Source organism: Ambystoma mexicanum, chromosome 3p, assembly GCF_040938575.1.
Source record: "Ambystoma mexicanum isolate Mex_15411 chromosome 3p, UKY_AmexF1_1, whole genome shotgun sequence".
NCBI classification, from domain to species: Eukaryota; Metazoa; Chordata; class Amphibia; order Caudata; family Ambystomatidae; genus Ambystoma; species Ambystoma mexicanum.
Genome location: NC_090925.1, coordinates 333,933,703 through 333,959,626, shown reverse-complemented (window position 1 = coordinate 333,959,626; position 25,924 = coordinate 333,933,703). Strand labels below are relative to the sequence as shown.

The 25,924-nt window shown below is 46.1% G+C and overlaps 1 protein-coding gene across 2 annotated transcripts in view; it reads right to left on the bottom strand.

The window, feature by feature from the left end:
• Nucleotides 1-25,924, bottom strand: part of LOC138580398 (sodium-dependent lysophosphatidylcholine symporter 1-like) — a 586,401-nt gene that overhangs the window by 446,739 nt on the left and 113,738 nt on the right. For both annotated transcript variants that reach the window (XM_069650918.1, XM_069650917.1), the window contains exon 2: nt 23,037-23,156. In XM_069650918.1, coding sequence (XP_069507019.1) covers nt 23,037-23,156 — 120 coding nt within the window. The remainder of the gene's footprint in view (nt 1-23,036; nt 23,157-25,924) is intronic.

Sequence of the window (25,924 nt, the reverse complement as noted above, 5' to 3'; positions counted from 1 at the left end):
AATTCTGGTGCTTTAAATTCAATGGGCCTCATTACACGGAAGGCGGTGAGCCATGGCGCTATTAGCGCCATGGCTCATGCCGGTAAAATACTGGCACCGCCTTGGCGGAAAGGGGATTTACCGCCCCATTCCAAGGTTGGAGGGGCGGTAAATCCCCCTTCCGCCATTGCCCTTGCCCATTCCCATTTCTGCCCCATAGGGCTCTATGGGAATGGGGAAGGCGCTAATTACGGCACCGCAATTTTGCTGTGCCGTAATTAGCTCCGAGGTCCCTTAGCGGGTTGGTTTTTAACGCCTGCAAAAAGCAGGCGTTAAAACACCAACCCGCTAAGGGACCTCGTAGTAAGGCGGTAATGGTTAACGGCCACGGTTACCATTAACGGTGACCGTTAACCATTACCGCCATCCGTGTAATGAGGCCATGCATTTTAAACTGGAGGGCTGAGGGGAGCTGCACATCCAGGTGCAGAGCACTATGAGAATGAGCGTCATGAACTCTAGATCTGGCAAGAGACCTCGACGTGTTGCTTATTCCCAGATGCACCCACATCCAGGACACAACGCTGACGTGCCCGGAGAGACCTCTGGCCTCTCAGGAACATGGTGTACGGCATGTTCCCTGAGCCAAGTAGACCTGCTGTCGATCTTTGAACTCTCTCGATATTGCACAGCAACGAATGATGAGCAGCAATGGCCAAACACTCCCTCTGGGAATAGCAAGAGGCATCAGGAAGGCGAGTAGGCAGGGAACATCCGGGGCAGGCACGGGTGTCTTCCCTCAAGCATGTGGCATAGAAGCAGGAAGGGCTGGGATGGATAGCTGTGCAGTGGAATGCCAGTGAAGAGTAGTCGTTACCCAGACTTGTCCACTACCCTCCTCACTATCCATGTGCTCAAGATCTCCCACAGAACCCCAGACTCACCAATGCAGATGGTCCGGCGGGTGGCCAACACTGGCAGAACGTCCCTGGTGAGGAGAAGGCAGGACTTGACCGATGACGCAAGGACTTGGTCGTAAATAGCTGCAGGAACCAGTCATGAAGCCGAACATGCCTGGACGTGTCCGGCGGGTGGCCAACACTGGCAGAACGTCCCTGGTGAGGAGAAGGCAGGACTTGACCGATGACGCAAGGACTGGGTCGTAAATAGCTGCAGGAACCAGTCATGAAGCCGAACATGCCTGGATGTGTCCTTACGCCAAGATCGCGGCAGCTGACGAGGCACCAATGACAAAGGACGTTGCGAGAGCCAGGGCGGAGTCTCAGCACCAGCTTTTGTAGACAGGAATTTTTATTGGGAGCGGAGAAACTTTAGACAAGGGTTACTCTTGCAGAGCCTCTGATGAACAGCAGCGTCCGTGGAGTCAGTGGTCTGCATGAGAACCTTGAGGTGACTCCGGGCACATACGTTTAGGGATTCTGCTTGCTTCATCCCAAGAGACATCAGAGGACACCCCTACGACAGAGATTTAGTAGGAGTTCCTTAGATACTCTTTGTTCCTTTTGTGTAAAAGGAAACAGATTAACTCATATGCTTATAGTGTGGTGATGAAATGTTTCCAAGGATGCCCTCTGTGACGAATCGATAAATAACACCACTTCTCCGCACGGTGGAGCCCTTCCCGGTAAGGCTAGGGTGGTGCAGCCACTAACCAATACTCCCCCTACGGGTGGTAACTTGCGGGAGGATCTTCCATGGGAGGGATTCCCTCTTGGGGATGAGGATATATAGTGTGGACCACAGCCGCTTTATACCCATAATAACCCCATCATCCAGCATACCAGTAGACCACCAGTTATGCCTTCCTGTACTCAGATGCTAAATTGTAACTTGTTAAAGTCCAGTAGTACTAGGACGAGGAAGCCCTGAGGAGGCATAGAGATCGCCTCAGTAGAACAGGTAAAAGACTCTTGTATTTCTCCAAGGAGGAAAACTCCTATAAATATGGAAGGATTTACCTTGTTGTCAAGCCAGCCCAGGAGCAAAAGAGGCGGTGGAAGCTGCCCAACGCAGGAAGCAGTGTAGACCAGAGGACGGAGAACACCATGAAGCTGCAGAGGGTGTCTGCATCAGGTCCTGCAGAAGCAGAACCAACGTTGCACAGGAGAAGGATGAGCAGTGGGACTACCTCTAGAAGGGGGTGGACCGTGTGGTCCAATAACGGTGCCAACACTGTGCTGGCCTGTGAATTGGGGAGCCCCCGTGGAACACCTGAAGAGCAGGAAAGCAGAAGGAAGCAGACGTGGCACCCACCCCACCCCTTGAGGAACCAGAGCAGGGCCAGGATCCCTCAGAAGGTAACGGGAGACCCAAGCCGTCTGGTGGGAATAAGGGGAAAGCAAAGGGTTCCCTGTTTCTGGCATTGAGAAATGGTAAATCAACGAACCGGGTACTGAAGGTCCAGAAACAGAACTTAATCGATTGGAGCAAACAAGGAAGAGCGCTTCCTAGTCACAGTGGCCGTCACAAGAGCCCTAATCCAAGTCAAGAGTGTTTGTGCAGGGAGCTTCCTCGTGGCCGCAGCTGATCACCACAGATGGGTTGGAGACCCCAATGATTGTAAAATAAGCATCCAAGGAGAGCTTACACATTGCATTGGTGACAATAAGCCTACTGACCACGGTAGAAGGGTCGTAGAGCCCATTTATTGGAGACCAAGCATCTGTCGTGAGCTTCCTCTTTGAGCTTCCTCATTTCAATGGCAGTAATAAGCCGACTGACCAGCAGAGAAGAGTCTGGGACCCCAACAAAAAGGGAAATGAGCAAGCAAGTACAACTTCCTGTTGCAGTGGCGGCACGAAGCCCAGTGACCAACAAAGAAAGATTTGGGACTTTGCCAACCCCAAAACAGAGTGCAAAAGTGTACATCAAGCTGAAGATTGTGAGAGAGAACTTTTAAGACATCAGGGAGAAAGGCTAAAGCTCTTGGAACATACTCGAAAGATGCCAGGACCAGGGAGTCTTTCCTGCTGGCCTTGTTGTGAACTGTGCTAAGCAATAGCAGAAGGAGGGAGTCATTTTCCTGGTGCCAAACTGGGAGTTGTGCTAGAGACACCAGGGGAAGGGTGTCATTCCCCCTGGCTTTATTGGAAACTGTATAAATCTATACCAGGAGAATGGAGCCATTCTCCTGGACGTAGAATTGTATAAAGGCTGTGTGAAACCTGCAACACGGGGCAAGGCAGTCATTTCCCCTGTCAATTTTGTCACAAGAGAACATTCTTTTGAACACTATCCAGGCATTAGGAGAAGGGAGACATTCTCCTGTAGAAGGAACTTTGTTAGATTATCCTTTAGTTGTAGTGTGAGGGATAGAAGTAGGTTTTGACACAGGACGGTGAAGTTTATTTTGACGGACATGCTGACGGACCATTTAGTATTACTTTTGCGGCAGGGAAACCCCTCTTAGAAGATGGGGATAGTGAGGTCCTTTTTATGCAAACATAAAAGTCTATAACCACCACCATGCCACCTTTGTGTCAGCTTCCTTATTAGGAGTCTGGACCCTTACCAATCCCAACTTTGGGATGAATCCCCGAAGCACAAGAAGACAACGCCGACTTCAAAAGGAATGTGAGCAAGCAAGACCAATCTGATGGCATACCTTTGACTGTGTCTGCATACAATAGACTTCTCAAGACTTGGGGGAACCAATAGATCGGAGGTCCCTTTGCCTAACCAGGCAGAAACAGTAGGATTGAAAATATGAAGAGCCCACAAGAAGCCATGTTGCTCATCCCTACACTGAACTGACACAAAGAGGCAGGAACAACGGAAACCCGGGGCAACGACAACAGACACTGCCTAACACATATTGTTACCGAACTGACGAACACCCTAGAATTCTATGGTACTATTGCGACTCAGAGGAGTCCAAATCTCACCTGAACTGCATACGTTGGGGACCGACTGCATCTTACCTGCAACCACTATGAACAGCAGACTAGCTTTGACACCGTCTCAAGTGAGTCATCTATCATCCACAATGTCTACCCCACCTCCCCCTCTCCAACAGAGCTGCCTCCCAAAATCCAGAACTGTATCGGACTCTGCCAATCAGAAGCAAACCCATATCTAAAAATCATTTAAATGAAAACCTGGCTGCAGAGTGAGCAATCTGTGGGTCGGAAGACACCTACACGATACAGACAACCAGATTTAGTATATCCAGGACGTTGAACACTGCCGGTGAGCTTAAATCTGTCTCAACCATTTACTTAACTGTCACCTGCACAGCCTTACCTACATTCCCAGAAGGTAACATATTTGTACATCATCCGAGTGTAGACCTGCTCTTAATGAATGTTATATTTGTGTGATATTGATCTTGGTATCTCGGTGTCATCTCAATGCCTTTCTAAGAGGTGCCCTTAACTGCTCAGTCACATCTACCATTATGGGAGCCAAGAGCATTTGGGAATGCCTGTTGCCTAGCTATGGGTCAGTGTCTGACTCCCTGAATGTAGGGGAGACATCACATCCTAACAAATAGGAAGGACAACATGCACAAGGAGGAGAAAGAGGATGCAGATGGACACACATGAAAAGCTTTGTGGTAGGTATAATATCATGCAATCTACAGAAATAAAGGAGGCATTTGCGCCACATGTTGCAGCATAGGATGGTGATGGAGAGGCGAAAAGAGGCCAGCCAGTTGTAGAAATGAATCGTTAAGGCAGAATTCCGTTTTGAGGTTTTTCAGCAAAGCTGTCCCCTAAACCTTTTGCTGACTTCTATGATTTTTTTACTTTTTTTGTATCTAGACAGAGATACCTCCCAGTCTCTGCAACCCTTTTTGATGTGCTGTCCTATGCTAGCCCATTTGGCTACAAAGGCAGGGGTTCTTTTAAACCAGGGGAGCTATTAAAATTATCCCATTTTGGTCCCTCAGTGATCTCCTCTAGACAGTATGGTACCTTGTCTTGTCGACAGCTTTGTAATTAAGTTGCGGCTATACCCTGACTGAAGCCATATATGGTGGCATTTGAAGGTACTAAGGCATTTTTCTAAGTCCTGCTACCCGCTATTGTGTCTGGTGGCCTTTCTTTTCTGCGTCGACTGTGACGAATTGCAGGAATTCACCCCTTCTCCCCAAGGGGGAACTCCCTCCACCCTGTGAGGCTAGGCATGTGAGCCCGTCCGCCACTCTTTCCCTAGGGGCAGAGGTAAGCGGGACCTCATTTGGAGAGACTCCCCTTGTGGGGATAAGGACCTAAGGACATTAATAACATCACTTCTTCAACAATAACCTACAAAGATTTTGTACGAACAAAGAAAACATAGGTGTTACTGTACACAAGTGAATGTGAATATGCCTTTAAACTAAGCAATATATTTAACTGAGATGAGGATGAAGAATAAAAGAGACGAAAGGCCCCAACAGGCGGAAGGAGAGAGAGAGAGAGAGAGAGAGAGAGACAGATACGCTGGGGAAGACCCATGGCTACGTAACCTCAGAAGGCAGAGGAGACGGGAGAATCCGAGAGAGCCACAAAATACAAAATGGCTACCAAGCCAAAGTCAAAGGGTCAGGCACGCAGCGTCCTGTCAGCTGGAGAAAGAAAAGCGGCCAGTGCTGGTGCAACCACGGAGATCCAGTGATGGACCGGTGATCCGGGTAACCATAAAGAGACCATTACATAACTGGGACTGCATAACGTATTGGTACCTGGGATAGCAGAAAGCAATTTGAGAGGAATACTTGGAGTAGGATCTACTGAGAGAGGAAAAAGGAATCCAACAATAAAAGAAGAGAACAGAAGACGAACAAAGCGAAATCTCTGTGATGATATCCCCAGAGTGTCAGGTAAAGGGGAAAACGCAAGACCTGGGTGGGTTAATGAGGTGCGTTATAAAATTGCTCATACTTTTCCTAGTGCAGATAACAAGAATATAACAGTGAGGACAAGAGACGTGAATGAGGGGCATTATAAAAGTTCTCAAACTTGTCCCTGTCAAGATAACAAGAATATAATAGAGGACAAGAGAAGTTAATGAGAATCATTATAGACGTACTAATACTCATCCCAGTCAAGATAAAGAGAAGATAACAGTGCGAACCGAACTAGTGAATGTGAATCGTAGTATGAGTATTCAAACTCATCACAGTTAAGATAATGAGAATATAACAGTGAGAACCAGAGAAGGAAATGAGAATCGTTATAAAAGCAATCCAACTCTTCACAGCCAAAGTAAACAAAATAACAGACAGAGTGAGCCTGTAAAAAACAATCTTGAAGATAAGGATAAAAGAAGATATATATCAAGGAAGACATACAATATAGAAAATAAAGCCCATGAACTAAATAGAAGAGAAATAAACCTCACTTTAAGACATTCACCGACGACTGACTAGGACTGTAGTTAGTTTGTTAGGTAGAGAATACCCCATAGAAGTAGGGAAATTTAGTTGTTATCCTTTTAATAAATACTTAATATTTATTTAAGGATGTCTCACAAGAGTCTGCGTCCTTCATCGGCCCCGCTAAAGGACCATGAAGAGCAGACAAACGTCGCGTTTTGCGAATGTAGGCTCATCCCAAGCCTACACAAAGGCATAATCAGCTTGCGTGTGAACCAGGTAGTACCAGGATGGGGCCCTCCAGACTTCCCCCCCAATCCACAAATGTATGGGAGAGCCTGGACATTCCCGAGATCCATTCTTGAACTCACCTGAAGACTACTGACCAGGTGGATTGCTGTTAAATCCTGGTGTGGCCATACCTGCTCTGCTCTGTGACCTTTGTCTGTGCATCTCTGATTCTCGATGCTGGTGGAATCCCTGCCTGTGCTCTGGTTCTTCCAGTCTTCCTGGTTGGATTGTCTGGCCACCCTTAATGGGCCATTCCTCGCTGTTAAATGGTAATTGTATAGTGCCTCCTTTATATTTATATTGGCCTAAGCCTAGTCGCTCTACCAGGAAAACCGCATTGTAAAGTTCCGATTTTGAGTTCACTTCGCCGCCATTTTAATATTCATCCACCATTTTGATTTCTATCAGTCTGCCTCCTCCGTTCTAAAATGGTGGACTATGTTTTCAACTTGCTACTAGGCTTCTTGACCTTTGAGTGCTGTTAAGGTTTAGATTGTCCAAGAGCCGACTGTTTAGACTAGGCAATGAGGCCTTGCACTGCAATTGAACTGTTGTTTAAGTATTGTCTGCGCTCACAAAGACTCATCCTTGAATATACATTGGGGACAATGTAGAAAAAACCTCGAGCATAGACACAGGCCGAACTACATTGTGCAGGAATATAGAATAAGGCTTACTACAGGATTTGAGAACATACATCGCCATTGTATCTCTATGGAAATGCAAACCTATGTAATCCTTTGTACAATATTGTATGATCCGTATGTGAACTAGGCACGAACTCTAGACCACAAATTATTAACATGAAGAGAGGCTGGACAATATTATTCAAAATTGCATAAAAGCATGAACGTTTAGACGTCCAGCACTCTCTCACCTCTCTCCGTCGGTCTGGTACACATTGTGCGGTGTTGAGAGCCAGATAGCTATCTGTGTTACTTTGCAAAACTGTACAGTAATAAAAGATCTGTGAATCTTTCTAGCCCGTGATTGGTGCATTTCCTTTGTGGTACTGAGCCTCGATATTTCCTTGTTCTTTCAGATGGCGGCCAAATAGTGACCCCCAAGATTGATGCCACCTCGTTGAAGAGTTGACGCGGCTTTCGGACCGGGATCAGACGGTGAGAAAGGGGACCCTTCTTGTATAAGACGCGACACCTCAACAGTACTGCATGACCCGATCCCTGGATGGTGAGCTCGCGGTCCGAGACGGCATCTTGACGAGGGTCCATATAAATCGAGGTGGGCAGTTTTGCTGAAATCACCAAGCACAAGGGCCCTTTGTTGTCCTTTGTAATCCGATCAGACCTCCCTTAGTCTTTTGAATCAGGTGAGTCGTGCCCAGATTCCCAAGTATCCTGATATTTGATTGTAGTATTGTTCTCACGAGCACAATCGTTGCCAGGTAACGCCAGTAATCTGAAATGCCTGGGAAATTGTCTGCCTGTTTCAGGGCGTTATTCCGCAGAGACAATCTTTGGAATTTGGCCGTCCGGCACCACCAGCAGGAGTCACCGGCATGTACTATGTACTGTAAGTACGGCATTGGTAGCATAGTATTCAATGATATTTGGCACAGACAAACTAGACATGCTTCCGAACTTCAGTGGCCAATCACTGGTAGCTTTGAGATTTTCCGTATAGAGTATTTAGAATCCATATTGTTGAAGAAAAAAGCTAGACCTGCAGCATTCGATGTAATACAAAATTGGAAAAAAGAAGCTATGCAGCAACTTAAAAGTAAAGAGAAACATACACGTCGACATATGTCGAATGCCGAAAAGGCATTATTATATGATCAACAGAAACAGTCAGCGTCTGATAGAAACATGGATAGGGCTTTTCAACTTGGCATACAGAAAATATATCCGTCTAAAGATTTTCATGTATCAGATGAACTACTGGATAAACTCAATTAATGTAGGCCTGGTGCCACTCCACCGCCTCCTTATGTACCTATTCCTGCAGTCTTACCTCTTCTTTGCCAACTGTTGCGGTTCCAGTAGATTTGTCATTAGCACCAGTAATAGTGTCTTCACTGACTGCTGCTACACTTTCTTTTCCAAGTGGTTCTGCTCCACTTATAGTTGAAAGAGGAGCGAGTAGTGAATCAAAAATTGTAACTCGCAATACAGTTTCTAAAGAGAGAAATGCATGGGCTAGACAATGCATGGAGAAAGGCGAACAATCTGATGTTCTAGCTACACTCTCTAATCTAGAAAGTCTTCCTTAGCAAAATGTCTTTATTGAACGGATGGGAATACATTTAACTATAATGTGGAACAGATTGAAGGACGTCGATATCCCACAAGGGTTGAGAGATTTGAATGTTTTAGCTGATTCAAGAGAATGCGGAGAAAGTATATGAGCACGTTGAGAGGGTTTTTGAGTTTAGAAGGGAGTTAGAAAGGTTACAGAAGGATGAAATAGATGGTGATAGTTTGGATACTTTTTATGAACAGAAACGGTTCCTTCCTCTTTGTAAACCAATGAGCGAAGAAACGTGAATCTGCACAAGAGATGCACTTAGATGTATTTCAGATATGTCGATATCTCCCGTAGAAGTATATGACACGTATAGTCATTATACTCCAGAAATGCAGAGGAAAGTGATACAGGTAATGGTAGAATACCTACAGGATGAATGTACAAAAAGAAAGATTTGTTGTCCCACAGAATTATTGAATATCTATAAGAGAGCTTTTTCATAGGACACTGCTTCCACCGCTCTAGCGCTCGATTTAGCACTATTGCTTAGTAAGCGTTCGGAGTTGCCTGTTTCTCAGTTACCTATGAGAGAGGTTCTTCCGACATTTGTTCCTAAAGTTGAGATTCCGGCTAATGCCGCAATGGGTGTAGCCACCTAGGATACTGATGCACATTATGTATCACAGTTTGTTCATGTCCCGTTCTCAAGACAGGAAGTGAATACTATTAGACAGTCCATTCCAGATATTAGGAAAAATCCGACAGGGTTTTATAAAGAAATCGAATCTGTTTTACAATCGTCAGTTTTCACTTTGGGTGATATAGATTTGTTGTTTCCTGTGCTCATACCTGCTGATTTATGGAAACAGATTAGAACTGTAGATGATGCAGCAGGGCTGGGTGACACATGTAATAACTTGGTTAGGGAAGATAGGGAAAGAAAAGCTGGTGAAAGACCACCACAGGTGATATTGACTCTGCCTGATAAATAGTAGCAAAATTGAAAACCTTAATTCCTGAGAGAAGGATTATTTGGGACAAACTCACTGCTTGTCTCCAAAGAAAATCTGAAGGTGCTACCGAATTCTTTAATGAGTTCGAACAAGTATTCTCAGATTTTAGCAGACAGGATTTGAGCACCAAGTCTGGAAAAAGATTATTCGTGGACAAATTTGTGCGTGGATTGTTGCCCGATATCCAGTAACAAAGTATGACTTCCGAGAGTGCTTGGCAAGCTAAATCACAGTCCGAAGTGTTGAATATGGCTCAGTATTATGAGAATAGAGTCAATAATGAGAAAGAAAGGATTGAAAAGAAGAAAGGAGATTTGAAAACTAAGGTATTGTTTCAACAGATAGTTAGAGGGCCTAGAAGGGCGAATACACAGTTTCGGGGACAGTATGTTCCACAAGGTAATGTGCCGTTGGGTCCTGTACATGCAAACCAATGTTACACTCACCTGGCTCCCACAGGGGCGTCGGTCGGACCCGGACAGCTGCGGTCTCCACCCACGTGATGCGTAGCGCAGCGATGACTGACTGGATCTGCCCTCGTATTCTTGTATGCTTAACCCGTAGAAATATTCTCCTGCAAGTGGAGAGATGGATTTAGCCACTTGTGGATTCAATTGATGGCACCCCCACAGTCCTCCCCAACTAATCACCTCCGAAATGCCCTCACAGCAATCTCACCTTATATTCTTGAAAGATGAGCTCTCCATCCTGCGTGGATTTGCAGGGGCGCGTCGATTCCAGTTACTTCACTGGTTTGAAGGCTCGGGAGAGTTCCGGAGAGTATTGACTCAGATTCCTGGGGAGGACCAGTAAGTATTAAGTTCATAGAGTTCAATATGTCCGATGTTCACTCTTGTTACCCCCTTCCTTTCTTGTCTTGAAGCTGGCTCGTGAAAAGATGCTCTTGTGGCAGCTGGTGGCGCTCAGGTAAGAGTCTGTATTACCCGGCGCTGTCCGGTAAATGTTGCACGAGGAAAACGTGTTGTTTTGTCTCGCTTTACAGATGCGGCACGTGAAAATATGGAGAGTCACAAAAGGATGCCTCCGGTGATAAATCAGGTAAGTCTATGGTGGTAAGAATTATATTTGTTGGTTCCCTCGGCTCACCTTGTGGTTTTCTTTTGTCTCCTAGGTGCCGAAGTTCGGCGAAGAAATGATGGAGGCAGCGCCGACCCGAAGGGTGCTGTGAAGACTGGTGAGTATGGCGCGGCGCTGCAGCTGGAGGTGCGGCACGTGCAGAAATGATGTTCTTTACAGGTCCGGAGACAAGATGGATCCAGAATCAGGTGTGGAATAGAAATAAGTTTGTTTTCTAACCTTGTCCCTTTCTTTCCTCTTTGTTTTAGGAGCTCCGGATTCGAGGCGGGCGTGGCAGAAGACTGGATGCAGAATAACGCAAAGCGTGTGTTGCCGGTCGGGCGTGGTTTAAATAGCCTCAAAAGTAGTCCCAGGTAAGAAGTCCCTAGAACCACACCTGAGTAAAAAATAGTCCCTGTAGAAAAATAGCCCCTTTCAGGTTTCATATTGGATTGGAGTCATTTGCAGCATGGTCTGCCTGAGGTAACTAATGACTATGAGCCTGGCGCCTTAGGCGCCAGGACTGATTCCTACTATGAGCCTGGGGCCTAAGGCGCCAGGACTGAACCCAGATAGCCCCTAGCCGGGGCTGCTGAGGTTTTACTAAATGTCTAGATGCCTGCTCCCGGGGCTGATGGGCTTGGTCTGGATGCCTGGGGGTAGGCATCATGACAACCAATGTGCTTATTGCAGACAAGAGGGTCATTGGTGAGCACAATTCACGATCCTCCATCAAAGGTTGATTAACACATATGGTGTCATGGGTAGACGTCCCAGAGGCCGCCCTGGGTAAGGGCTCCTGGTAGAAGCCAGTTTGCTCAAAATTCCCAATCTTTTTCGCAAGATAATCAGCAACCTAGTGTAGATAGCAGAAATATTTTCGATAATCCTTCTACTGCCTATCTATCTGAAGATCTTGCCTTTGATGATATATTATTTTGTTAGGAAAGCCCGAAGCAGGGACTGGAACCGACGCCTATTCCCGTTAATCAGAAAGGTCCCTACGTTGAAATGATGGTGGGGAATAGGAAGCAGCTATTTTTGATAGACACAGGAGCACAGAAGTGTTCCATAGATCATTCATGGGTTCCAGACATCCCACTGTCAGGGCAGACTAACGTTTCTGTAGGGTTCTCTGGTACACCAGTCGTTAGTCCGGTTTCTTTGCCGGTACCGATCTCACTGGGTCCATTTACGGATCATTGTCCGTTTCTTTTGACAACGAACTGTGGAGAGAATTTGTTGGGGTTGAATCTGTTGAAAGAATTAAATGCGGGCATTCATTGTTCTTCGGATGGAGTGCGTTTGACGATTTCACCACAACAATTCTTTGCCTCACAGTTTCTGACTAGACCTTTGCCGCCGGAATTTAGTGAAGTTCCGGAGTGTGTGTGGGCAATTGATGACAATGATGTTGGTATTTTACAAATTGAGCCTGTTAAAATCATTTTGAAACCAGGAGTTCAGTTGCCACATATTCCACAGTATAAGATTTCAGTTGATGGTGAGCACGCTTTGAAGTGTATAGTTTCTGATGTTGTACATCGTGGGGTAATTGAAGAAATTGCAGGAAGTTTGTGCAATAGTCTGATTTTACCTGTCTATAAGAAAAGGGATAATGCAATTCCTTTCCGTTTCATTATCAATTTACACGCCATCAATAAGATTGTTGCCCCACAATTTCCAATTGTGCCTGATGTAACGATGATACTGACTATGATCACAGCGTCTGCTACTCATTTTAGTGTTGTGGATCTTAAGAATGCCTTCTTTAGCATTCCTATACACAAAGATAGTAGATTATCTGATCACCTTCACCCTAGGGGGACGCTCATTTACATTCACCCGTGCGCCACAATGGTACACGGAGAGTCTGAGCATTTACGGTAGGGCTTTGAAAGAGAAACTCGATACACTTGTACACTGCTGCAATATGTCGATGACCTTCTCTTAGCTGCAGACTCAGAGTGCTTGTAAGGAAGGCACTGTGTTATTGCTTATACATCTAGCAAGACATGGACATAAAGCTTCACTGAAAAAGTTTCAATATTGTTGACAGGAGGTCGCCTATTTAGGCCATCTCCTGTCAAAGGAGGGAAGAAGGTTGACACCTGAACGGATTAAAATAATTTCTAGCATGTCTGTCCCAAATACACAGAAGAAAGTCAGAGCTTTGATAGGAATGGCTTCTTACTGTAGACAGTGGATCCCAAACTTTTCGTTAGTGATCTAACCAATGTTGGCATTGACAAAGAAGGGCATTTCTTTGCCACTACCGTGGAACTTGGAACACCAGAAATCTTTTGATCTGCTCAAGACTGCACTGTGTTCAGCACCAGTTTTGGGCACACCAAATTATGAAAAGGCCTTCGAGTTGTATGTGCATGAACGTGATGGATGTGCTTTGGCTGTGTTAACACAGGAACGTGGGGGGGGGGGAGAATAGGCTGTGCGGTTACTTTTCCTCCACCCTTGATCCTGTTGCATGCGCTTTGCCAAGATGTCTGAGAGCTGTCTCTGTTGCTGCTGCGTCTGTAAAACAGAGCGAGGGTATGGTCCTAGGCCATGCTTTAACCTTGTTGGTACCTCACTCTGTAGATGTTCTATTAAACAGAACGCAAATACGACACCTTACTTCCGCACGATTAACGAGATATAAATTGATCTTGTTTACACCGCATATTTAAATTAATTAAAAGATGTTGTGTATTAAATCCGGCTGAACTGTTACCTCTTCCGCAAGATATTGCTTGCAGTGACGAAATGTCACATCACTGCCTTTATACCACAGAGCAAGAAACTAAAGGCAGGATTGATTTGAAAGATACACCTCTGAACGATCCTCAAGGGGAGCTGTTTTGTGATGGCTCCTGTTTCAAATTTCCGGACGGTACATCCACAGCTGCTTATGCCATCACTACACTAAGCACGATTGTGGAAACCAAGAGAAATCTCGCATAACTCCGCGCAGGCCGCAGAGATTATTGCACGGACTAGAGCTTGTGAACTTTCCGAAGGGCTTAGAGTGAATATATTTACTGATAGCCAGTATGCTTTTGGGGTGGTTCACAACTTCGGTAGATTAAGGGCGGAACAAGGTTTCTTGACCTCACATGGAACGAAAATCCAATATGGCACCTTGATAGTTCAGCTACTATCAGCGCTTGCGCTTCCCACTCAACTAGCAATTATGAAGTGTGCAGCACATCAGAAAATCATATATGATGTAGGAAAAGGGAACGCTTTTGCTGATCAGCTAGTTAAACAGACTGCTACTGAGCTCTATTCAGATTTGTATACTACAAAGGAAGCCACAAACACTTGTACTATAGATGAAGGGATTGACTCCATAAGAAATATTCAAGCAGATTCCACTCTAGAGGAAACTAAACAATGGGCTGAGGGTTTGTCAAGGTTGGATGAAGAAGGGTGTTGGGTGGATAATTCAAAAGGGAAAATGGATGTTTCCGGATGCGTATGTTACTGCAATGGTTGCAATGGCCCATGGTCCCATTCATATATGCGCTCGGAAGATCTGCAAAATGTTAGAATTGGTCTGGGTAAATGTTAACCTCCTGAAAACTGCTGAGCGTTTTGTCCAGAGTTGTATGGTCTGCCTACAGCATAATGTGGGGAAAGGTACATAGACACAGAGGGGTAGTTTTGGGCTTCCCTCTGTGCCTTTTTAAGTCATTCACTTTGATTTCATTGAAATGGAACGTTGCAAAAACTTCAAATACGTATTGGTAGTCATTTGTGCTTTTAGTAAATGGGTTGAAGCCTTCCCTGTGAAAGATGCCACAGCATTAACGACGACGAAAACCATGCTTAAGGAATATTTTCCTAGGTTTGGTCTGCCGCGGGTCATCTGGTCGGATAATGGTCCACATTTTATCGCTGCTGTTATTCTGCAAGTATGTGCGGGATTACAGATCGATAAACGGTTCAATTCGGCTAGACATGCTCAAAGTGCTGGACTTGTAGAACGTCACAATGGTATTTTAAAAAAACAAAATAGCTAAGGTCTGTGCCGGCAGTAATTTGAAATGGCCGGACACCTTACCTATAGCACTACTGTCCATGCGAACAACCCCACAGACTAGAACTGGCCTCTCCCCATATGAAATCATCATGGGGAGGCCAGGTAACATTTGGAATCTTCCCAAGGCTGTGCCCACAGGAAACGACTGTTGAACGTGTCCTTTGCCACTTTTGCACTGAAGTATAAACAAGTGGCTGGGGACTGGCAAAGACTATCTTCAATCAAGAAACCATGTGATCAGGAGATCCCCAGCAAACGGACTACAGAGTTTTTCGCAGGAACTTTGAGAAAAAGCTTTGAGGAACAATGCCTGTCGTTATCTCTACTAGTGCGGAGCAGCCGAATAATCGTGTGGCCAATAAAGACACTGGATGATCAAATACATGGTCCGTGAGGACGTATTGTTTTCTCATAATTGTGTTAACTAGTCTTACAGTATTGATTGCTTTTGGGTTTTGGTATATAGAAGGAGTGCGTCCACTTGAAACCTTTTTGCCTACTGGGAATGTTCCCACTATGTCTACACCTTTCATGCACTTGCACACTTTATCTGCGAGGGACTCCCAACACAGACAAAGCTATCACAATAACACACTTCTGCTAATAATGAATGCAACTCATGCGATTTTTAATAGAACGAATTGCTGGATCCATTCGCATTTGCCAGAGCGTGGGGAAAAAGGGTTCGGCTTGTATATTCATCCTTTGCCTTTAACTACTGCATGTCATGCCTCTCCAAGGGCACTATTCTTTGGTCGTTGGAATGATAGCATCTCAGGGAACTTTGATGGGACTAATTTGAATGAACTCGAAAGGCGAGTCCTGACGCCCCTGGGATGCTCACTTTTTGCAAGCTTAATGTTGCTTCTATTAGGTTTTCCGATAGACTATCTTGACCTTTCCAATCTTTATCTCTTTCAAAATGGCTCCTGTAGGCAACCGGGATGCCATGCCACCTTCTTACACTATGAATCATAGCCCCACCTCTGTCGTTTTTTGCATAGAAAGGAATGGTACTCAGTCAATGGGCGATTTCAAGGGTTGTACCAATGTTGCAAACTTGACCAGTGAGGACAGACCTTTGTATGTAGGTGAGCCTGTTTACTTTGTTTGTGGTAATTAAGCTTATCCGTGGCTACCTAGGGATTGGCAAGGGACTTGTTATTTGGGTATCCTGCTACCAGGGGTATATGTAGCTAGTACCACTGAGATCTCTAGGGCTCGTCCAAGGCGGCACGAGAACGGTGATACTCCTTCACAAGTCTTGGGTGATGTAGCAAAATTCTTTGTACCATTTTGGGGACAGATTATAAATTCCGAGGATATTAGGAGACTGGCAAGAGTACTGGAGAGAACCATCAAGCGGACCACTGACATACTCTACAATATGACTCCATAACAAAAAGCAATTAGATTAGTGGCTCTTCAGAACCAGACGGTGCTAGACGTCATCCTGGCTGAACATGGTGGAGTAAGCAAATTGGTGGGGTCCGCTTGCTGCGTTTTCGTACCAGACTCCTCCCCGACCATATTTAAGGCAATACAAAATCTGCAGGTCCTAATCTCAGAAGTACACGTTCCTGAGGGAAAGTTGGATCTTAGTACTTGGTTTTGGGACTCTTTACGGTCTTGGGGATGGAGGTGTCTCTCAGTCTTAATGGTAATCCTTGGTATTCTGTTGTTCTGCTGTTGCATACAATGGTGGTCATTACGAGTTTGGAGGTAGCCATGGCACTATTAGTACTAGTAATTAGTATTAGTATTAGTAGGCAGAATGGGGACTTACCGGGGCATTCCGACCTATGCAGTCCCCATTCCAAATACCATTCCCCATTCCAGCCCCCATAGGGCTCAATGGGAATGGGGAAGGCGCTAATAACGGTTCCGCAAATTGCTTGCCCGTTATTAGCTCCAGGGTCCCTTAACGGGTCCCGCAGAGAACGGCTGGTCAGACCAGCCGTTCCTGCTGGGACCCGCTAAGGGAGCTCGGAATAGGGCGGTAAGGGTTTATCGGCACCGGCATCCTTACTGGTCCAGGTAAACCCTTAACGCCCAACTCATAATGACCCCAATGTCTTCCTGCCATATGTCTGATGTTAGGGGGATGTTGTGCGCAAACTGTAGGAACATTAGGACCGAAAGTGCACACACCTGAGAAGATGACTAATGTATTTGTGATGAAGGATATTACTGTCAAAGATCTAATGGCAATTGATATATCTGATGAATGTGATTCAGGATTTACGGACATTGAAATGTGGAGTTACGAGTAAAGCGACTATTTTTAGTAAAGCTCTTGGCTTAGGCCAAAAGGAGGGTTTGTTAAACAGTAATTGTATAGTGCCTTCTTTATATTTATATTGGCCTAAGCCTAGTCGCTCTACGAGGAAAACCGCATTGTAAAGTTCCGATTTTGAGTTGACTTCGCTGCCATTTTAAGATTCATATGCCATTTTGATTTCTATCCGTGTGCCTCTTTTGTTCTAAAATGGTGGACTGTTTTCAACTTGCAACTAGGCTTCCCACCTTTGAGTTCTGTTAATGTTTAGATTTTCCAAGAGCCGACTGTTTAGACTAGGCAATGAGGCCTTGCACCGCAATTGAAGTGTTGTTTAAGCATTGTCTGTGCTCACAAAGACTCATCCTTGAATATACATTGGGGACAATGTAGTACAAACCTCGAGCGTAGACGCAGGCCGAACTACATTGTGCAGGAATATAGAATAAGGCTTACTGCAGGATTTGAGACAATACATCGCCATTGTATCTCTATGGAAATGCAAACCTATGTAATCTTTTGTACAATATTGTATGATCCGTATGTGAACTAGGCACAAACTCTAAACCACAAATTATTAACATGAAGAGAGGCTGGACAATATTATTAAAAATTGTATAAAAGTACGAACGTTTAGACGTCCATCACTCTCACCTCTCTGTCGGTCTGGTACACATTGTGGGGTGTTGAGAGCCAGACAGCTATCTGTGTTACTTTGCAAAACTGTACCATATTAAAAGATCTGTGAATCTTTCTAGCCCGTGATTGGTGCATTTCCTTTGTGGTACTGAGCCTTGATATTTCCTTGCTCTTTCATCGCCTCCAGCTCCTGGAGAAAGGTGCATAAAGCTAGGAGCTCCTTTCTGCTGTGCTGGCTTGGAAAGTCAAGTGACTGCCTGCTATTCCATTTCTGCTCCGTTTGGGAGATCTTGGGTCACCTCCAGCCATTGCCTTTATTGTGAGAACATTTCCCGTTGCTTGGGTAGACCCTTCCTTCCCCCTGAGCTGCCTTCCTAATGGCACTGCCTGTTGCTGTGGCCCTGTTCTCTACCTTACAGAATTATCATGGGAATGCCTCGAGACCGTGGACACAGCAGCAAGAGCGCGCAGCATAATACCCAGCATGACAGGACACAGGTGTCCTCATCATTGGGATTGCTTCAACTGGATGCTATTGGCAAGTGGGCTTCAAGCCGCACTGCCTAGACACCCCAAACACTGCCTATCCAGATCAAATCCTGGCACTGAAACTCACTCGTGCACCTGACGTTTCTGCGCCATTTCCTCAACAGACAGCATGCTAGACGCTCTTTCCTGGGTCCTTAGATCCAGATTCAATGGTCGGTTGTCCCCTACCTGTGAGGTGTTTCTCTGGTCCCAACCACGACCGTTCTACATGCCCGTCAGCCTGGGCTCACTCAGCTACCAGCTCTACCGGCCCGTTACTCAAAACATTAGGCAGGTAGCCTTCTGCAGGGCTTCCTTACACTCGTCAACCTGCCCATTTCTCTTTCTGGTGCTCCTTTGGAGTGTAAGTCGTACTTGCATAGCTTAACTGCAGAACCTTTGGGAACTAACATGACTGAAAAAGTACATGGGCTCTGACTGATTTCCCTGGTCCCTCTATGGGCCCCTGGCGTTTCAGAACAATGACTATTTTTTTAAAAAGGTACCAGAGACTGTCTATTTATTTGGACTTTTGTAACAGTGGCTAATACAGTGAACGTCTATTTTGCGGTTGCTGCTTGCTTCTTTTGGGCTTTGGGAATCAACTGACTCCTTCTTTGATCAGTACTATATCATCTTTTAATGCATACCTGTTGTGATGACTATTATGGGCTGCCTGATTGTTTAGCCCTTTTTCCTCCCTCCTTTGAAATAGAACATACATATGGCCTCATTACGAGTTTGGTAGTAATTCAGCGGTAAACCTGCCGAATATCTACCATAATCGATTACCGTTGACATCTACCAAGGGATTATGAGTGGCGGACGGGCAATGTAAATCCACATTTTTGTTGTCCATAGGGATCTACGGGTCTTTTGGCAGAATTACCGCGAGCAATAATTCCGACGATGATGGCCTTAATGTGAGGATTTACCTCCAGCGTGAGGCTGGAGACAAGTCCTTCGCGTCAAGGCCAAACTCGGAATTCAGCAGCGTGGTAAACACTGCCACTTTTTTACTGTACCACCAAACCTTTAACGAGGTTCATAGGATTTGTCCGTTAGACTTTGGCCCCGATTCATGGAAGTGTTTTATAATGGCACAATCCCATAGGAAAACGTTCCATGAATCAGGCCCTTTATCTGTTGTATTAGGTTTTGGAGGTAGACAGGGTCATTCTTCCACCCAGTACTGTTTTTAATATATTTACTGTGTTTTTGTCTTTCTCTCCATAGCATGTATTGAAGTGTTTTTTCACTGTGTGTTATGCGTAGTGTATGTTGTTGTGGCCCTCTCTGGGACATCCCCTCTTAAGGGAAGCCAACCTGCTCCGTCATATTACGCATTGAGAGCGCTTCGGCTAACCTGATGGATACTGCACTTTGACACTACGAGTTGGTTTTCTGAAACAGTGCACCAGAAGGTTTCTGAAAAACCCAAAAAAGATAAAGGGATGCAGCACCCGAGAAAGAAAGACAAATAATAAAAAGGAAGCATAGAGACACATAGCGAAGGGGAAGAAATACATCACACTGCACATGGCTGGGTGCATTGTGTGATGGCTGGAAGATTAAAGGGCGGCCAGCAAGAAAAGCCGTCAGAAAGGTAAAGTGGGATGAAGGATGACACTTGAGATAGTTTCACCTAATACAGCACCTCTCCTTTCCCGAGTGGGAGTCGGTTAAGGACGGCATAGCCGAGGAGATGTGCAGGGTCCACTACTCATTTGAGGATACAGTGGAACTGGTAAAATCATCGGGGAGAGGGACTCTCATGCGGAAGGCCGGCATCGAGTCAGCTTTCAGGTTACTGCCGATTCACGAGGAGAGCCATCATTTGTTGGGATTCAGGGTGAAAAAGGAGTACTTTTATGACAAATGCTTGCCAATGGGCTGCACCATTTCATGTGCCTACTTTGAAAAGTTTAGTACCTTTTGGGAATTTACACTGAAACAGAGGGCACAAGGGGAAGGGGCCATGCACTACATAGACACATTTTTGTTCATCGGGAAAGGGGGGGATGGGAGAGTGCGGGTCGTTCATGAGCACGTTCCAGGAATTGGAGGAAATGGGGGTTCCGCTAGCGAGGGGTAAGACAGTTGGCCCGGTCACAAAGCTGACATCCTGGGGATCGAGATCGACTCAGTCGTGGGGGAGTGCAGGCTGCCCAGGGACAAAGTGTTGAAATTGAAGGAAACAATCAAGGATTTGAGGGGCAGAACCAAGGCTCCTCTGAGGGAGCTCCAATCATTGCCAGGTAACCTCAACTTTGCGGGAAAGGTCATCCCGGCGGGGAAGGTGTTCACTAGGAGTATTTAGCTCAAAACGGTGGGTTTGCAGCATGCATGACTAGAGTCTGAGGTAAAGGAGGACCTCAGAATGTGGGATGAATTTTTGGATGAGTTTAATGGTGTCCTGCTATGGAGGGAGGTGTGGGCTAACAGTGATAAACTCAAACTGTTCACTGACTCATCAGGCTCCCACGGTTTTGGGGACATTTTGGGGAGCAATTGGTGTGGCCAAGCCTGGCATCAGGAGGAGATTACCAGGGACATCACATTGCTGGAATTGTTCCCTATTGTGGTGGCTTTCAAGTTGTGGGGGAAAGAGTTGAACAACAAAAAGGTGTTGCTCTGGTCAGATAAGGTGGCAGTGGTCCAGATCATCAATCAGGGGACATCCAACAATTCGAGGGTATTGAAACTATTGAGAGAGCTCAGTAAATGCTTGCTTACATTGAACACCGAAGTTAGAGCATAGCATATTCCAGGGGTGAAAACATGGTGTGGTGTGTCTCGTTCCCTCTCCCTCTCATCTCCTCTTTTCTTGCACAGGGACGGGTCGGCCTTGAGCCGTTTCCAATTCAGGAGGCTCATGGACGTGGTATTAGAGAAGATGGGGTTAACGGAAGGTGTCTTTGGGACTCACTCCTTCAGGATAGGGGCAGCCACATCAGCAGCTGAGGCAGGCCTGGGTCCGGAAGCAATCAGGAGAATAGGGGGATGGAAGTTGGGGTGTTTCAGGAGATACATCAGGCCGGATAAAATGTAGTGTTAACAGCTTTTTTCTCATCTCATTCCAAATAACAGTGTCACTGAGGAGGAGACGGTGCGTCTGGGTAGAAGGGCATTCATTTGTGTCAAGAGCCGGGGCAAGCTGGACGGCCAAGAGATGAACTGACCGCCAGCGAGTACCGGATTTGGTATCATGGGGTGTCTAGAATGAGATGGGATCAGCTGCATGGGCATATCAACAAATTGGTGGGTATGCAGCAAAGGCCGGATATTCTGATTATACACTGAGGAGGGAACAATTTGACACGCCTAGGGAGGGGGGCGTTAATGAGGGAGATGATGTTTTCATTACAGGAGTTGTCCTCGCAACCGGGCAAAACCGAGATTTTGTGGTCGGAGATCATTCCAAGGCAGGAATGAAGGGGCGCTGAGAGCCGCTCAGCGGTGGAGAAGTCAAAGAGAAAATTGAATGGTGCAATAGCGAAATCTTGGAGGGGTTGGGGGTTTCCCCCAGATCAGGCACAGCTTGATTAATTTGAAATCCCCAGAGTATTATTTGAAGGATGGAGTGCATTTGTTGGCATCTGGGATGGATCTGTTTTACTGGAATGTTTGTATGAAGCTCTTGGAATTGTAAAAGTTGGAAACCGGAGGAGCCACGGTGGCCGGTAACCCACCTTTGGCGTGGCTGTGTTTTGAGACCAGTGGCAAGATACAGTCTCCGAATGAGCCATGGGAAAGCCTGAAGTGTCTTCTCTCTTCTCGGGACCAGCATCTCTTGGGGGCCTAAGCAGCGGGGGCATCTGGTGGTATCAATGAGGGCTCAGGTTCCCCTGAAAAAATGCCACTCCTCCAGCCCAGGAACATGAAGGGTTGGGGGAGTTGGGCCTACTGTGGACTTTGGTCGGAAAAAGGGGGCAACAAGTTTTTGGACACAGAGCAGTCGCTGCACCTTTGGAATTATTTTCACAAAGTTGTGTTGTTTGCAGTGTTTGGAATTTATTATGTTTTGAAAATAAATCTGCAGCCTTTTTATGCCAAAAAGAAGACATGTTTCATTCTGCACCTTACTGGGAGGGAAAGGAAAGGGGCAAAGAGAATGAGCAAGTGAGATGGTACAAAGATGGACAAATGCTCAGGTTATTGCGATGACCGGGAAAGGAACAGACAAATGCTGGCCCAGGCCTGTCCTAAAAGCCAGGATGCACAGCCGAGGCAGCTCTAGTTCTGCCAATTCTCCTTCATTGTGTCCTGGTGGAAGACCTGGCTCGCTCTGCCATTTGCAACATGTGTAGGTGCTGCAGGTCGCCCTGCGGTTTCACCAATCTCTCCTTAGTAGCCGGAGAGGCGATGCGGCTTCGCTGCCACACACCGTGGCTTTTTCCCCAAAATCCTCACAAATCAGATCTGCCACAAACAAATACCAGAGGAAGAGTTGATGCAAATCACAACCGTGGCAGTAAACACTGGGGATAATCATGGCTATGGAAAGATGAAACACACACGAGGCTCCAGTGCAGGAGGAATAGGAAGCGGCAGAGAGAAGGGCTGAGAGTAGGACACGGGGAAGGGTGGACACAGCAAGGTAGGGTGGGGTCATGCGAGACTGGTTCTACAGCTATGGCGGGAGCGCCGCCCACTCACCTGCACCACGTCGAGGAGGAAGATCTGGAGAAAGAACCCAATGGCGTTCCCAGTGAGCTGGTAGGGAGCTCCGCCAAGAGCATAGCAGACCTTCCTGCAGATCGGGAGCGGTGGCGTCTTCTGGAAGGAAGCAAACACATTATCAGCAGACGCAGCCTCACAGGTCCTAGGAAGCCAGCAGCATTGCTGGTAAAACCTGCGTCCGGCAGCCTGCAGGGCTGCTGTTCTGTGACCATAAACTAGCTGAGCTGGGGAGAACCAGGATTGGTGCAACGGGACGTTAAGCTGAGGTGCCCTCGGGCTGATTTACTGGAAAGTTAAAATGAGGTGGCATGAGGAGCTCTGCTGCTGCTATAACAGGACCTTAACTTGGGGTCACCTTTGGAGCCCCGTACTGCGATTTTGGCAGAAGTGGAACCAGAGCTGACACGCGAAATTGTGCAATTGCAGGTCAGCAGCACCGTCCAGGCAGCTCACCACAGCAAGTGTTGGGCAGTGCAGTGAGCTTCCAGGGGACTAATCTCACCTCAGGTTTCCTGTCTGCAGAGTGAGGCAGGGGGAGGAGGTGGCAATGACATTTCTAAGGCTTCTTAAAAAAAACCATGCTGAGAGTGAGGGTAAAAGACAGGAGAAAGGATCAAACACTGCAATCGGTCCTTTTGTCTAAAGAGAGGTGGCCAATGAGAGCATGGCTGTAGGTCGTGAACTTCTGCACTGGGCGTCCTGCCTTTCAAAGCCACCTGAGAAAGGTACTGACTGTCAAGCAAGGAACCAGAGACGACTCAGGCATTGCAGGGGCTTCTTTCATACTGTTGAGTATGGGTGTTCTCTGAATCGTCGAGAGGCAATGGGCCAAGCCAGTCATAGGAGTATTGGGAGAGTATTGCCACAACAGGCATTTCCAAAATGTAAGGCAATACCAAATAGAGAAAAGGCTTTTAGTGGGACATGCCTTTTTGTAAGCACTTGCAATATTTCTCAATGCTTGTCTTTCCAGACAGCATGGACATCCCCTTAAACTGAGAAAATATAATCATTTCAGCACTACAGAGCACGGGAGTGACGTACACACAAACATCCTGGACAAGAAGAATCATGAATGCCCACTACAAGAGCTGCCTTTCATATATTTTTGATATTTTGAAATGGTGCTGACGATGCCCTTTTAGTCACATGAAATCACTTACCTGAAAAGCAACAATGACATACAAGTCCAGGAGTCTGCAATCAGGGTCTTGTGCTATTAGACTGTATAGTCACAGCGTACATTGACTCGGGCACTCATTAAAAAAGAAGTGGCCCACAGTTGCCAATGTCTATTCTTTCCTTGTGTGAAACTGTTTGAATAGGGTATTCGTAGAAATGATCCAATTGAAAACATTGAATGGAGAAATGTTTTCACCCATCTTGTTTGGAATTTGGGGACATTTAACTAAAATATAGGTGTGGGGTAAGGGTAATAGTTAAGGTAGGGGGTGGGAGTCTCCCCCACATTTAAACCCCCCCCCCTGTCAGTCTAGAAAAATAGATACCTCTACTGTGTGACCGCAAACGTATTTTGGTGGCCGTGGGCCAACCGTCTCATGCACGATATGACAGAATATAGGTTTGAGTTTGCCACTGAACGCCCATTTTGATGTAACAAGAATCGCCATTTTGTTTTCTAACCATTGCTCATTGCTTTCTGTTCCTATTGCTTCGCAGTATATTTTCCGCTTACACTGCTCGACTGTAAAACATTGTTGTCTGCACGTAAAAAGGACAAGGCCGCAGGGCCGTGAGGATAACAAGAGTTCGTTGAAACACAAACGTAGGCAGCGCCAGGAAGAATGCCCGGCTCCCTCCTGAATGTAGCCTTGAAGCAGAGCTGCGGGGCATTTAATCATTTCGCAGCTGCAAGCCAGTCTCTTTATATGGTAGAATATGTTAGAATAATGCAGCTAAAGGCTTGAATTATGCTTTTCTTACGGCCCCCCCTTTGCTGAGCCCGCTAGAGCGTGTCGGCTCCCAGGACACGAATAGCACCTAATATATAGCAAGGTTTGGAATGCAACTCTTCCCCCCGTATGTAGCTTGCTTCCAAGAACAGAAGCGCGGTGTTCTATTCAACAACTGAAAGATGCCTCCGCACTCACAAATTGCAAATTGTTACTAGAATAGATGTTTGAAGGTGTCATAGTTGTCGGAGATGTCCATGGTGGGTGTTAAACATGTCATAGCTGATTGTTTGATATGCATTTTGTATATATGTAACTGATGTACGTAATTCACTCTCTTGCGTCCCTCAAGGTCTAGAGACACACGTCGCGGGGCGTGAGACCGAGTTGGCCAACTGAGACTTTTGCTTTGCAATAAACCCTAGCTTTGGGACTACAACCTCGTGTCTGGCGTATCTATCGTGTGTGGTGACTCGCCTCGTTTCCATAGATGTTAGGAACCCCTAGGGGCCCCTTTCACCCCCCACACCCAAAAAACAGTCATTTCTCCATTCAATTTTTTCATGGACAACCTTTGAATAGTACCCAAGGGGGAGTTTTTTGAAAATATTTGATGCAAATTTTGCTTTTTAAAGAATATTTATTTAGCAACACTGGTCAAAACTACTAGCCGCCTAGTGAAATCACTCAAACTGGCCCAAATTGCCCAAAAAGGGTCCGACTTTGATAAAAAAAAAATTTAAAAAAAAAGTGGCTCACACCAGCATTTTGCATTTTTGTTTTGGCCATCAGCCCATTGCCCTATAGGCCAGTGCGAGCCTGCATGCGTGGATGGTTCTGACTCTTTTTCAAATCTAGTTTCGCTTTCCAGGTAGTAAAAACTCTAGTAGCCTGTCACACGCTGCCATGCCCTTCCCATGGGAGGCCACGTGAGATGGTAAATCGGCCATC